General features: G+C 38.4%; 2 protein-coding genes across 3 annotated transcripts; one reads left to right on the forward strand and one right to left on the reverse strand.

Moving 5' to 3' along the window:
• Positions 1-5,300: 5,300 nt before the first annotated feature.
• On the reverse strand, positions 5,301-7,183 carry LOC133995906 (G-protein coupled receptor 20). The gene is made up of 4 exons (XM_062435418.1): positions 7,004-7,183; positions 6,595-6,851; positions 6,351-6,483; positions 5,301-5,888 (listed from the first exon to the last, which is right to left on the reverse strand). Exons 1-4 carry the CDS (start codon positions 7,181-7,183, stop codon positions 5,301-5,303), a joined length of 1,158 nt encoding a protein of 385 aa, XP_062291402.1.
• A 4,957-nt stretch (positions 7,184-12,140) lies between these two features.
• On the forward strand, positions 12,141-14,636 carry cfap20 (cilia and flagella associated protein 20). 2 transcript variants are annotated; one of them, XM_062436126.1, is made up of 6 exons: positions 12,141-12,310; positions 13,524-13,603; positions 13,711-13,822; positions 13,925-14,113; positions 14,224-14,337; positions 14,475-14,636. In XM_062436126.1, the coding sequence occupies exons 1-6, from the start codon at positions 12,227-12,229 to the stop codon at positions 14,478-14,480; spliced, it is 585 nt and encodes a 194-aa protein (XP_062292110.1). In that variant the 5' UTR covers positions 12,141-12,226; the 3' UTR covers positions 14,481-14,636. The 2 variants fall into 2 exon arrangements, with proteins under 2 accessions (XP_062292110.1, XP_062292111.1); XM_062436127.1 differs by having other exon boundaries at positions 14,478-14,636.
• Positions 14,637-14,853: the final 217 nt, after the last annotated feature.

Here is a 14,853-nt window from a genome sequence, read left to right on the forward strand (position 1 = left end):
ATGAATGTGGCGATATGGTGATGCTGTTTAATATTTCCAGCCAGCAGCTGTCAGTGGCAGCAGCGTGGTGGCCGAACTCCCGTCTGTGTGTGTGTGGCTCTGCCTCTAGTAAACTGTGTGTTAATGGTGGAGGAGAAAGATGCCTATATACTTTGATCTTAACAGAGATTAAATCACGAAGTATACTTAAAGAATGGGAAAGCAAGTATGTGCAGTGTACTATATAATATGCCTTGTTATTTGAAAAAAAAAAATGTAAATATACATATTTCTCTTTTAGTTTCCTCTTTTTTGCTGCTATAAAAAAGATGATTATTTTTGTTAGTAGGTTTGTTTTCTATATAAAGACTGTATATATCTTTATGTTCTGTAAATATGCTTGAGCCTTCATATGTAGGACTCTGGATGAACACTGTATGGATCGCACCTTTTAAAACTGTTCAGAGGCAAACCAACTGAATCCGCTTCTTATTTGTTCAACTTTCTTTTCTTTTTTTTCTCAAAAAGTGAATGTGTGCAATGGGAAGCAATATGAAAAGATTAAAAATGAAGAAGGGGCTTAGCAGACACCTAAAATAAAATTAAAAACTCAAACTTTAAACTGTATTGAAACATTTTTTGCAAGTTTCATGTTTGCGTCATCAGGCTTGTTTGTTGATTAGGAGAACAAATTGAAGGTGTGATGTAGAGACTCTAATCATGTTCAATTAAGCTTATTGTGTCATGAAAAAAATTTGAATAACTTTAAAGTCCAGATGACATGAAATACTCCTTTCTAATGCTTGCAGATCACATTATTTAACAATATATGCCAAAAATTACAAAGAAATCATTTACTTTGTATTGTTATATAAAAATCCAATGATGTTATCTCCCTGTACAAAATATGATGTGTGCTTATGTAGGCTCGAACCAATGATTTTCAGTCACTAATACCATGACATCTATCCATCAGTCAATCCTCAACTGTTAGTGGCACACAACTGATCTAATACACGTCTGTCAGGAAACTATCTGAAAAATACATGTGTAATCCAAAGTACAAAAATTGCTTTATTAACATTGGATTGCTCATTGAAAGGTGTCACCAGAGCAACTGTGGATATTGTGTCTAGTTAAAAAAGTATAAAACATTTTAAAAATATCTCTGGCTGATTGTTACTGTACAAGATTTATTTTAATAGAATAGAAATGTAATTTAATTCACATACAGTAGGAGAAGATTGAGAAGTTTAGAAGGCTTTACTTTTGTTCTGGGAACATGTTTTGCTTCCACCTGTGAATCAGTAATATTCCCCCTGTTAAAAATGTTTTATTCCAGTGAATGTTCAGGAACTACACGTGTTGTGAGCAAACACGTGATCCAACTAGGTGTAGAAATTACTAATTTAAGAGAACTTTCTTCAGGCTCTCTCAGGCAAAGCAAAGAGAAAAAAATTTAAATATTAATATATTAAAGAACATTAATATTAAAAGCCTTTGTTGAATCAGGCATTATGTTTTTGACCTCACAGTAACTTCATCAGGCCCGATGAACGTTTTCTTCTCTAAGTTCAAGTTCGAAAGCACCTACTGCATGTGAGAGATTGAGCACTTGGTTTTTTTCTTCTTAAAATACAAATTCAACATAAGAGCTATTGTTTTTAACCACCGTTTGCCCAAATTCCTATTTGTTTAAGGGGCGTTTAGTATTTTTCTTCTCTAAAAATTATTAAACTTAAAAAATTAAAAAAACTGACCAGGTAACCAGTTGCAGATTTTCATAACACATAAAAGAAGATATGATATTTAAATAGTATGCTCCTGTTGTTCTATACTGCAGGGTTTAAGTTTATTTTTATTTTTTTTAAAGTTCATATGTAAGGACAGTTTTTGCTGACTGTGGTCATGCTTATGACTTCTGGTGAAGTAACTTGCTGGTCTGCAGCTTTTGGGACCATTTCAGCATTTTTTCCTAGACAAAACGTCTTTAGTCATGATGGCGTGTGGTCAGACTGCAGAGAGAGGAGAGGACGATCAGGAAACTGTCTGCTGCATCCTGCAGAATCGGATATTTCACACACACACACACACACACACACACACACACACACACACACACACACACACACACACACACACACACACACACACACACACACACACACACACACACACACACACACACACACACACACACACACACACACACACACACACACACACACACAGTTTCAAGTTCCCTCTCTGGTTTCTCTTTATGGAAAAATAGAGGGGGGCAGTGACCCTGTGTGTGTGTGTGTGTGTGTGTGTGTTCATAATCTAGAGTCATCATGTGACTGCAGGACCAGCTGATGGCAAGTGTGTGTGTACGCGTGTGATGTACTTATGCAGAGGTCGTTAAGTGAACTATAGTGACCTGCTGTGGAGGGATTAAAGGGAAATACCACTCAATGTAATGACTCACAATCCTGCCATGACTTCACACTTAATATTGGCAAATCTGAACTGCTTTTCTTTATTTTGTAGTTTGTAATTAATAAAAAAGAAAACATTTTAAGAGGAGGCCCTTTTCACACAAATCTATCACATCTTGCCACTGTAATACATTAGATGGACATTTTTAAGAAAATGTTTCAGTTGGAAATGTCCCCTGTTGAGGTTTTAAAGGACAGAAGACAATTGCTATTCCTTTCTGAGAGAAATTAGTTTATTATTTGGAGTTCGTCATTAAAAACATAAAAAAAGACAGTAATCCTCAATAAATGTTGCCACATAAACATAGAAATATGATTTATTCTCTGAAAAGTGGAAGGAGGTTTTCTTATATTCAAACATGGTCCAGTACATATTAGTTAACTGTCTATAGTGGGACCATTTAGAAATTATTGCTTGTGTGTTCCCAGTTCCCAGACTGAAACTTGTTTACATGCTGCTGTAGATTGACACAGATAATGACACACACACATCCAAAGAGATTATAACTGGATAATAGCCGCAGCTAAGTGCGTGGACAGTCAAATGATCATACTATTATTAGGTATACAGTACATATATATATATATATGGTTTTTTAACACAGCCTGTTTTTTGATACATTTATTATTGTAGTTCATTGTATGTAAGTACACCAGTATGATCCAACCTGTTCCAAACCCCCCCCCCCCCCAAAAAAAAGAAAAAAGAAAAACACTGTCGCTGTGGTCAGACACTGTCCTCTGGTGGAACAAATCAGATTGACTCTGTAGATCTGATTTTGTTTTAGCTGTTCATACACTGTCATGCATAGTTAAATTATCTCATCAAAAAAAAACTTGAAGAATAATCTGTGAATATGCAAATATTGTTCCTTTCAAAAGTTGAGCGATACTTCATACACGTCCCCACATCACACTTGTGTAAGTTGCATTAAGGACCACAATTAGTTTCCTAACTAGTTGTGATTTAATAAGTCTGCTCCTTAAATATCTGCACGGTTCTCTAAACATTCTGCACAGTTAAACCTTTGAGTGGACAGGGACTTAACTATTCAATTCAAAAGCAGCCAAGGTTTGCATCTATGAATCCCATGATGACAAGAAACTACCAATATATAAAAGTGAGGTAAGAGCTCTGTTAAAGCTCTACATCAGCTGCTACAGAGACAACATCACACCAAGTTTCAGGATCGTCCTCACAGAGACGTCTGTATTCAATAAAAACATCAAACATCAAATATCATAGAGAACGGTAACATAATAAATTCAAGAGAAAACAAGAGGAAATGTCAAGCTAAGAACAAGCATTGTTGAGGCCATACAGTAGTTGACAGACAAACAGACAAACCCATATGTGGAATAGATAAAATGAGTGTAAAACCTCATATACTGCACATGAACCAGTGTGTGTGTAGTCAGATTTTTCTTAAACCAAACACCTCTTCTCCTGTCCAAAGTTAAGTGAATGGAAAAATAACAAAAGAGCACAGTTACCGTTAACTTTGAAAAAAAGTAACACACGACCACACACACACACACACACACACACACAGACACACACACACACACACATTGAGCACTTTAAGTTTTGTATATGGAGCTTAAATATCTCCTGACTCACACCACTGATTATATAAAATCAGTGAAATCAAAATTGGCATGTGCTGAAAATAAAGACGTGATTTTACTCTTTTCCTTATTTCCTTTTAAGTTGGTGTTTTGGAGACGTAATGTTTCTGTATGACCCTGACAACACCCTTTCCATTTAGACACTTTTAAAATGATAAACAAAGCCATTAAAATAGAGCTGCACTATATACTTATAAGACTAACTGTTAAAAGTGTTTATACTTGTGAAAAGAGGTTTGCTCCTAGCTCATTTAGTGTGTTGATTCAAGACTCCAAACCTCTCGCTTCGTCATTCTGCTGAAAATAATCTCTGAATTTTCTAACTTCCACTTGCACAGCAGTAATGGACAAACATAGATTGACCATGTCATAATTTGACCACCATACATTGTTAAATCTCTAAAGGCAGGATATTTATAGCTTTAATTTCAGTAAAAATCTCTAAGATTTTCAATGGAAATTAAGTGAAATTCTTTTACTAAAAATATGTTTTAAAATATATCAAATAGAGGGGGAAAAAAGCCTACAGGCTGGTTCAGACAGTCAATACAAGTCCGTCACTGTCTTCATACTCTAATCACCACAATGTATTGTATATCCAATGTATCCTTTTCATGATGGTGGCTAAGTTATTATCATCACTCCTCACTCTTTGTTGTGCCGAGTCAAGCTTGGTGCTTCCTGTACACTAAATATCAATGCTGCATGTGTATGTATATTCAACGTTCAAATATATCAATAATAATATCAATTCAAAGGGGAACTGACTGACTGAACCACTCTAGGTAATTCGAAGATCTTTCAATAATTTTGAATGCTGCATGTCTTCAAGACTTCATCATAAAACACATAATCTCCCAAACAATACAGCTTCATCAGTTTCACTGCAAAACCATCCCCTTGGTGATCCAGTGTTTGTTCTCACCAGTATCTGGACAACATTCAAACAAAGTCAAGGATGCTGAGAGATGAAGGTTGGGTGGAGGGAGGCAGCCACTGAAGGTTTAAAAAAATAAAAATAAAATAAAAATCCTTTTAAGTAGTTTGTTGTGTTAATTTTGAAGCAAAATCTGCAGTGTTTATGTGTTTCTGTTTTTTTATTTGATATTTGATCATGTTTTTGGCCAGTCTCTGCCTGTCCATCACTCTGGGTGAGTCTTTCTGTCCTTCTTTCTGCTCTGTTTCATCCACTTGTCCCAGGGTGGGGTCACCTGTCTAAGCAGACTGCTCCATGTTGGCTGCAGAGGTGAACGTGCTGGTGAGGGTGAGTGTAGCCAAGCTGTGAGCTATCGCCATCGCTGTACCTGAACATTTGTTCATTGAATTCCTCTCCACCTCCACTCCACTCGTGTGCCCCACCTCCCCGTCCCCCTCCCTCACTCCCATCCTCCTCGTCCTCCACACCCTCTTGAAGCTGTCTGTCACGAAGCAGTAAACCACTGGATCCAGGCAGCTATTCAGGCTACTCAAGGTGACTGTGATGTGATAGGCTAGCACATGCCCTGCACCCTGCCCTAGCCCCTCCTCTCCAACTTTGACCCGGAAGTAAACCAGCACCTGCCGGATGTGGAATGGTGTGAAACAGATAGTGAAGACCACCAAGACGGTGGCCAGCAGTCTGACGGCACGAGCCCTCCTCGCCCTGCTCTGCTGGGGCATCAGGCCATGACTGGTGGAGAGAAAGCAGGCGACACGCAGGGTGAAACCCACCACGGCAAGCAGGGGGAGCAGGAACTCCAGGATGGTGAGGTAAAAGAGTGCAGGGAGGAGGACACAGGAAGAGCTGAACTCCAACGCTGTGGTCTGGAGAGAGATTCCAGAAAATAAAGTCCAAATGTACTTCCTCTCCTTTAAAGCATTATAGCCTTCTCAACATTTTCACAAGTCTATTTTCTTACATCCCTGTTTTTCCCTTTTGTGATCCTTTAAAATGAAGTAATGTCTACTTTTGACATTCAGGGAGGGATCTTTAATGGCCTGAAAATTGAAAGTTAGCCTCTTTTTCAAAAGAAATAAAGTCAAGAAATTAAAGAGAATGTCACAAAAATAAACATTATTCTGAGTAACGCACTTTTTCTTTCTCATTCCCTAAATCATCCCGTAACCCTTCAGATTTATCGTGGGACTCCTTGTGGGCTTAACATGCAAAATGACGAAGAGACGAGATCTGGAGCATACAGTTGGTTTCAGAGCATTTCAAATTTTTTCTACCACGGTTTAATGATGTATTTGTATGTGTTGTATTTGTAGTACATGTGTCTTTACCTGGAAAGAGTAGGTGACCACAACTGCAATTAGCCACACCATGGCGCTGATATATCTGGCTGCCCCCGCAGTCCTCCATCTGTGGAGAGTACTGGATGCGTGGACGACAGCCATGTACCGATCTATACAGATACTGAGAGGCGGGGAGGATGTGTTGGGTGGGATGAAAATAGAGGAGGAAAATAAATGCTGATCATGTCATAATCATCTACAATGTTAAATGAAGCAGGAGTGACCCACCCACCTAGTCAGAAACAGAATGCTACAGTACATATTGACAAAGTAGCTGAAGGTGTGAACATAGGAGCAGGCCACACAGCTGCCTCCACTGTGGTATAAGGCGATGCGGGCAGGCAGTGACAGCGCCACCAGCATGTCGGCTACAGCCAGGTTTATGGTGTAAACCACAGAGGCTGATGAGTGGGTGGAGGCCCCACAGAAGACGTAGAGAGCCAGACTGTTGAGGACCACACCGACCACCAGCATCAGACAGTTACACACCTGCAGAAGGGGAGGAATCACCATTTTTTCTTTGGTTTATTGGACATACAGAGAAATTAGTTTTGATTTACAATGTAGTTCAACAATCTTAACAAGAAATAATCTTATATTGTTTTGAGAGGTGGAAAAAATGATTTTGTATTTTATCTCACCATGAGAGAGACCCAGACAGCGTAGAAGTCTTGGTACAGCTGCACATCCAGGTGGGCTAACCTGTGCAGGTATGGCGCCCCCCACTGCTGGTCCCAAGTGCTGCAGTTAGTGGGGTCAGGGGTCTCGAGAGGCTCGGTGGCAGCAGAGGTGGTGGTGATGTTGGTGTGGAGGCTCTCCATTGGTTGAGAAAGATGAATGACGGTCGGGTCTGCCTCTAAGTGGTAGGAGAAGTGAAGAGGTGACAAAACCAAAAGAAGATTTTAGTCAACATTTCATCCAACTGGAATAATGTTTTTAAGTGGAGGTGGATTTATGCTTTAATGGTGCTATAATATTCAGGTTTCTGTTGAACTCACCCCAGCAGGGACTGAAAAGAATAACAATAACACCCATAAAGTGTGTTGGAGACAGATGTCTAAACCTTTTTACCCTGGAGTCATCTTCAGATAAATAGACACAGACAGCTAAAATCTAAAGTGATGGTGTATGCTTCAACTAACTCCAACTAAAAGAAAAAGTAACGACCCTATAGGGACCCCTTAGGATGAAAAGTGGTCACCATCAGCAGGAGTTAGCCCAGGGATCGAGAGACTTTAGAAATCCTTGTCTTATAAACAAAATACGTGTACAGTGGAGCTTGCTGAATCCATCTTCATATGCTCTCTAGAAGGATGTGACACTTTCAACAAAGTTAAGTACGTGACCTTGCACGTTACTTTAAACACAGTGTATTAATATGAACCATGTCACAGTGCGCTGCTATTAAACACGCTGTTGGCACATGTTGTGTTGAACACGGGACATACAGTGCCTCAAAGGAGCCACATAAATTTGATGAATGTGACACATCCTGTTTAAAGGAGCTGAGGCCTTAACACCCTCAACGTGCAGAGATGTTCACTTACACAAGGTTTCAGGTAAATGTAACTGTAAAAATAGACCTTTTTTTCTTTCTATTTTTAAAGCACTCTGATCTGCGTTAAATGTTCTGACGAGAGCAGTAACTTTCAAGATGTAATGTCCAAATAAGTTATGCAGTAGTTGGACAAAGCAATGCCAACTTAAGGTCTACTTAGTAGCTTTTTCTAGAGCTTAGCTTAAATTTATCTGAAGAAGTTCAACTTTCATGCTGATTCTTTTTCAAAAGTACACAACACATGAAATTGAATTGTTACTGCTTTACGACAAATACAACTGTTCCTGTCTCAGTCAATCTGTCTTGGCATCTTTTGGAAACCTCAGTTAACCTTTACGTTAATGAAAATATAAATGTTTGACTTTTGTTTCTATTATGAAAAGAGAAATCTCAAAAGTTTTCTAACCATAATGAGATTACTATTTTTCTATATATGAAATTTAAGGCATTAATGTAAAGCTATTTTGTAGAAATGAGAAACAACATTTGGTGGATTTGAATATTCATGAGATTGACATCTCAGTGAAACTTTTTTTTTTTCATTTCTAAGCATAGTAGGGCAAACTCTTTTCTTACAGAAAACTAAGGCAGAACACCGACTGGATACTAGATAGACAGATCCACTCGTTTTGGCCAAAGAAATGTCTTCCTTTCCTTATAAATACCAGAGACGGATGAGCTCCTATCTGTTAACATGTCCTGCCGAGGAAGGTCTTTCCACTCTTCATCATCATACAGACAGTTGGATAAAACATAGCTAGGCGCCTGGATTTCCATCAGAGGGCTAGGATGGAAAAAAAGCAACAAAAACCTCTAGCTTCCTTTAACTGTGACAGGAATGGTGGAATAAATAGCATAAGATCACATCAAATCAAATAAATAATACAATAGTTATTTTTTCAGTTTATAGTGTAAAATGAGCTAAAAGGTATAATTTTGTGATCTGCTCTGGCATGAAAAAACTAAGATCAAACAATAATCACCAAAAAAGTTCAGCACGTTCCTGAAACTTACCTAGTGAAGAGAGAAAGAGTGGATAAGTCCTCCCACAATAGATTCACACACAACTTCTTGGAGGTATTTAATGTTATCTGAAGTTACAGAGTTGATATAAGTATCTTTTCTATGTTTCTGTAGTTGGTCAGAGGACAGAAGAGGGTAAAAGCGAGTTGGGATGTGAATCCATATGGGCGGAACGAGCATTCAACAAGCTGGTCCTCCTCCTCCTCATCATCTCTTTCTTATGTTACCCGCCTTTAGGTGCAATGTAGGAATTAACACAAATTAGGATAAAATTGACTGAATGTGTCTTCTTTTTTCCCCCTTCTATTCTCATCATCTTCCACCTCACTCTCATCCTCGTATTTTACCCCCTATTCCTTCTCTCCCTCTTTTCTCGTTTTCGCTCTCTGTGAATATTTGAAATTTTGATTTGAAAACGATAGGAGTAAGGAAATGGAAGGCTCAGTGAAACAAAGTTTGGACCCCAAAGGATGACTCACTTAAGGAAAAGAAATGAAAAGCAAATGTTAACTTGGTTGTTGAGGCGAGGCAAAGGTTGGCAACAGGTGGGCAGTCAAAACAGGCAAGCAACTCCAAAATGAGATGACATAAAGGATAAACAGGATCATAACAGGATGACTCTCTGTAATGACAATATGTGCACAAATTCATGCACCTTGATCTGTATCTACTTTAAATACACTTTAAAACATGCCTTATTACCTCAAATTGACACTTACATTTTTCTTTTTTCTTATATGTGTGTGTCCTTTTTTCTATTTCTGCTTTTATTAATTTTGTCATTTTCATATTATTAGACAATATTGTGGGCCACTACAGAAAGCATTTCACTGCTGTAATTCATGGTATGTTTTTGATGTGTGCATGACATAAAAACTTTGAGCTTGACTAAAGGGCTGACTGTTCTTAAAGCCAAATTTGGATAGAAAAAAATAGCTGGTATAGATACTAAAATAGGAAATATACACTTAAGTAAGGGGCCTCTGTGAGCAAAAAAAAGAGAGAGCGGAACAGACTTTTTCATTCAAGAGGGTTTTCAATAAAGTTTATTTAAAGCTCTCTCTAGGGTGGTCTAACACTGAAAGAGTCTGAGCAGGAAAAATAAAACATATATTATGTTACACCTCTTGTTTGTCTCTGTGTAAACACCTGAATCAATTAAAGGAGAGAGAGGAAGGGGAGACAGAGCAGAAATAAAGTGAGAAACAGACAAAGAAATATAAACATTTTCTTTAGATGTTTTGACAAAGCTGCCAGTCTGTGAACATGTTACATGAAGATTTACATGCACACTTCTAGGATAAGAAAGACAGGAACAGTGCTTGTAGAAATAGAAAGACAGAGGTGGAGTAGAGGGAAATGCCAAAGTCTTTTACATTTATTTAAACACAGATATACTGTTTGAAGTGAAGCAGCACCTCATAAACCATGCTGACATAAATAACTGGAGAGTGTGTATGTTTCATTATATGTACTACATGTCAACATGTCAAACACATTGCTGTAGTGGAGGCCTCTCTCTCGCTTTATCTATTTTATAGACTGTTGGGCTGTTGAATCTCTAACACTGTAATGTGTATAATCTTAATTTATAAAAGTAACTTGTAACTATAGCTGTCAGATACTGTATATGCAGTGGAGTATAAAGCACAATATACTGTAAGCAAACAATATGTCCCTCTTAATTATAGTGGAGCAGTATAAGTATAAAGTAGCATGTAAGGGAATGAATACTTAAGTAAAGTACAAGTATTTTAAATGTGTATTTAAGTACAATACAACACACTATTTCCTGTGCTAACAATATAATAAAAACACTGACATTTTTACTCAGTGGATGCCTTACAAGGGTAAATGATGTAATCTTTAGTACCATGCCTAATTGATGCAGAAGAATTTATAGGCATGAACAGCTGTTATGCTAAAGCTATAATAACTAACTCTCTATGGGAGTTCTCCCTCCCATAATTTACTAGATCACTTGAAGACTGGCTTGGATCAAGAATTCCTTTATTTTCATTTTCATTATGCACTTCCATATACAAGAAAACAAAATACTGTCTACCTTAAAAGACAATAAAAAAATAGTGCAAAATATAGCTATCTAAAATGAATGGGCCTGGATAAAAGTCATGATTTGAAATAGTCGTAATTCAAAGGATATTCATTTTCATAAAGTGCGAGAGTGCCCATTACCTATAAAGTGCATTCATAAAGTGCATTGGTGTGAGGACATGAAGAGCCTCTTTAAGTGTCCATTTAAAGTGCCAACAGTGGGGATATGTGCTGGGAGTTAAGAAGTCTGACTGTCTGGATGAGTGTGTGCAGCAGCTGAATGTAATGCGTGTGTTACGTCAGAGAGAGAGAGAGAGTGGAAAGGCTTAATCATAGCCAGACTGTTGGGGGTGCAGGCTGTGTGAGGACAGGTCCTCACCTTCCTGGATCAAGAGACTTATGACTGAAATCTCAAATGTGGATGGGACGTTTCCCCTGAAGAGGAGAAAGAAGAAGGAAAAGTACTCTATCAGGCAGATACAAATATACGGTATACACACACACACATATAGGCTACTTTAGATCTAGAAAGCACCTGTATCAATCCTGGATATCCTCTTTGGATCATTTGAATTTTATTTTAGACTCTTATCTAATGCAAACTCTGAAGAGAAAGATCTGCTGTGTGCCAACTTGACCAAATATCCATATTGTTGGATTGATTTTACACCTATTACTACTCTGATAATTCATGACAAACAGATATTTTTGGGCCATTAAAAAAAAGACTGTTCTAGTAAAGGCGTAGCCCCCCTATCCATAAATATCTAGTGATGCCCCTGGACACCACACATTCCTGTCATAATCAGTTAAACTAAACATTACATTGTGGGCAGATAAGAGCAGCTAAGTCCAGCTTGTTGTTGCCATGCCGACCAAGTTACGTCAACATTTAAGAACCGGCGTGAACAACGCCAGCAGACTCAGTTCCCTAGCAACAACAAAATAATGACGAGGTGACCGCTGCTCTTCCTAGTTTTCACGCCTCCCCAGGACAGACATGTGGGGTATCACAACACACGACAAATCTAATTGATTTGAACTATATGTTTTGTTATTTACTTCGCTGGGAGGTTTTCATTTTCGTCGCCGGAACGGAGTATTTAGTGTCACACGGAAGCGGTAGCGTTGGGAACGGAAACCGAATCTGTAAACAAACGTCGCAACAGTTTTAACCAGCTACATCTTAACACATGTGCAGAAAGACGGTGGGCTAAACGCTGAGACTATGTTTAAAAACACGTTCCAAAGTGGATTCTTGTCTATCCTATATAGCATCGGCAGCAAGCCTCTACAGATATGGGATAAAAAGGTAAGCAGCATTCAGAATGAAAGCTATGAACCTAACCTGACATTAGCTTCCGTCGTGCTAAAGCTAACTAACTCTGTTAGTGTTATAGTTTGGGAGATTGTGGTATCTTCTGAATGTAGTGCTTAAACTTAGGTAACTAAGTGTTAGCTACTTATTACCCTTAAATGATTTGCTCCAGTGCTTTAGCAAAGAGCTCAAATAAAGATAAAGAGAATTGGGCTATTACGTTAATACGCAATAGAGCCCCTAATTTCTTAATAACTCAGTGGTGATATTTTTAAAATGCAGGCAGTTCATAATTGAGTCAAGATTTATCCTAATTTAATGCTTTTAGTTAATGTTCAACTAGTTAACACACATATGATCCTGAAGGTGCTGTTGCTAAGCAACAGTTAGGAACAATAACAGTGGAGGATTTAAATTGGTCACTTCAGTCTTCAGCTTAAATTAACACAGCTACATTGGTTACAGATGTGAAAAAGTAATATTCAAAAGACTTAATCATCCGGACTGACGGTTCACACATCAGCCCTAGAGTTTTGAGTCTGAGTCTTACAGAAAGATACATTTGCTTACACTATGTTAAGGACAGCCAATGTAATGCCATTTCTGTACTGCAATATAAGGGAAAGGTACTTTATTTGTTACACATACAGTTGTACAGTGAAATTAAGTCTCTGCATTTAATCCATCCTAAGTACAAGGAGCAGTGGGCAGCCATTGAGCAGCGCCCTGGTACTGATAAGCTGACATATGCACCAATACTGATAAATCTACAATGAGCTAAAACAGGCCCATATATCAGCCCAGCCATTTTATCCCTGTTGCTCTTTTCTGGATGATCTGACCTGCGTAAATAGCCACAGTTGCCCAGAAGCGCCTGCAACATGGATTTGAGCTGCAACGATTATTCGATCATCAGAAAATTCATTGTCTATTTTCTCTGAGTTTGTCTATCAGTTAATCTTGTCTTTTTTTGTAAGAAAAAATGAATCACTTCTTTGATGCCATGTTTTCAAATTTGAATATTTTTGTATTTCTTTTTTATGTTATTATTTATGTTGTTTTTTACATTTGACATTAATCAGTAATGAATATCATCATTTGTTGCAGAGCTAACATGGATAGTGATGGAGTTTATGTGAGAAACAGCTTGATTTTCTTTTTCACATGAAACTCATACATTTTATTATTTATTTTTGTGGGTTTACAGGTGAGGAATGGTCACATCAAAAGAGTAACAGACAATGACATACATTCATTGGTATTGGAGGTCGAGGGGTCGAATGTCAGGTGAGTTTGTGTCTGTTTAACTGATCCTTCTGCTCAGGTTAACTCACTTAAGGATTAGTCACCCTCATCTTTCCCTTCTGTCACCTTCTGCTCTGTCGTCCCTGCAGTACCACCTATATAACATGTCCTGCAGACCCAAAGAAGACACTTGGCATCAGGCTTCCTTTCCTCGTCATGATCATCAAAAACCTCAAGAAGTATTTCACCTTTGAAGTCCAGGTACAGATGAAGACATCTTCCAAGTCCTGGGAGACGTGAATGCTTTGAGTCATGATCACTCACTGCTCTCTCTCCCTCTCCTCCCGTTTTCACAACTCTCAGGTATTAGACGATAAAAATGTCCGCCGGCGGTTTCGGGCGAGCAACTATCAGAGCACGACGCGAGTGAAGCCGTTCATCTGCACCATGCCTATGAGGCTGGACGACGGCTGGAACCAGATTCAGTTCAACCTGTCAGACTTCACCAGGAGGGCTTACGGAACCAATTATATCGAGACGCTGCGTGTACAGGTCGGTGCGCAGCGAGTTGTGGAAACTGCTGTTCAGATGCTACTTTCACTAATATGACTGTAAGATTGTGTCCTGTTGTCTTTCTCATGTCCTATCTGTTTTCCCATCAGATTCATGCGAACTGTCGTATAAGGAGGGTGTATTTCTCAGACAGACTGTACTCGGAGGATGAGCTCCCAGCAGAATTTAAACTCTACCTGCCTGTCCAGAACCAGAAGGCCAAGGTGAGGCACACACTTGCAACTTATATAACCTCAATTGTCACATTAATGTTAGAAATCATAATATTTTATCTTTGTGATGAAATTTGGATGGAAATTCCAAAGTTTAACATTTGCCTGTATGTGTGCTTGTCTTGCAGCAGTAGAGCTTCCAAACCTGCACTCTTCCCCCAGATCAGATGTGACATTTAACTGTAAAATTTCCTGTGTAGACATATGGTGAACTATAAAACTTTGTAATATTGTCATTTTGGAACTAGTCTTGCGTTGCTTTCTGCACAATAAAGTTTTTTATGTACTGATCTTTCTGTACTGTTCCTGTATCACACTTGTTAGGATTTATTTTCAGTTTAATATCTCAAAGGCTTCCAAATGTTGTTAATCTTAAAACAAAAAAGTTAAAAGATGCAGTGAGATGATGGTCTTGTTAGTAGCTGAAGGGTCCGCATTGATGAAAACCTTTTTCTTCTACAAAGACAAAATGTATGTATTGGCTCATGCAAGCCTAAACCAGACTTA

This window comes from Scomber scombrus, chromosome 16, assembly GCF_963691925.1.
Source record: "Scomber scombrus chromosome 16, fScoSco1.1, whole genome shotgun sequence".
NCBI lineage: Eukaryota > Metazoa > Chordata > Actinopteri > Scombriformes > Scombridae > Scomber > Scomber scombrus.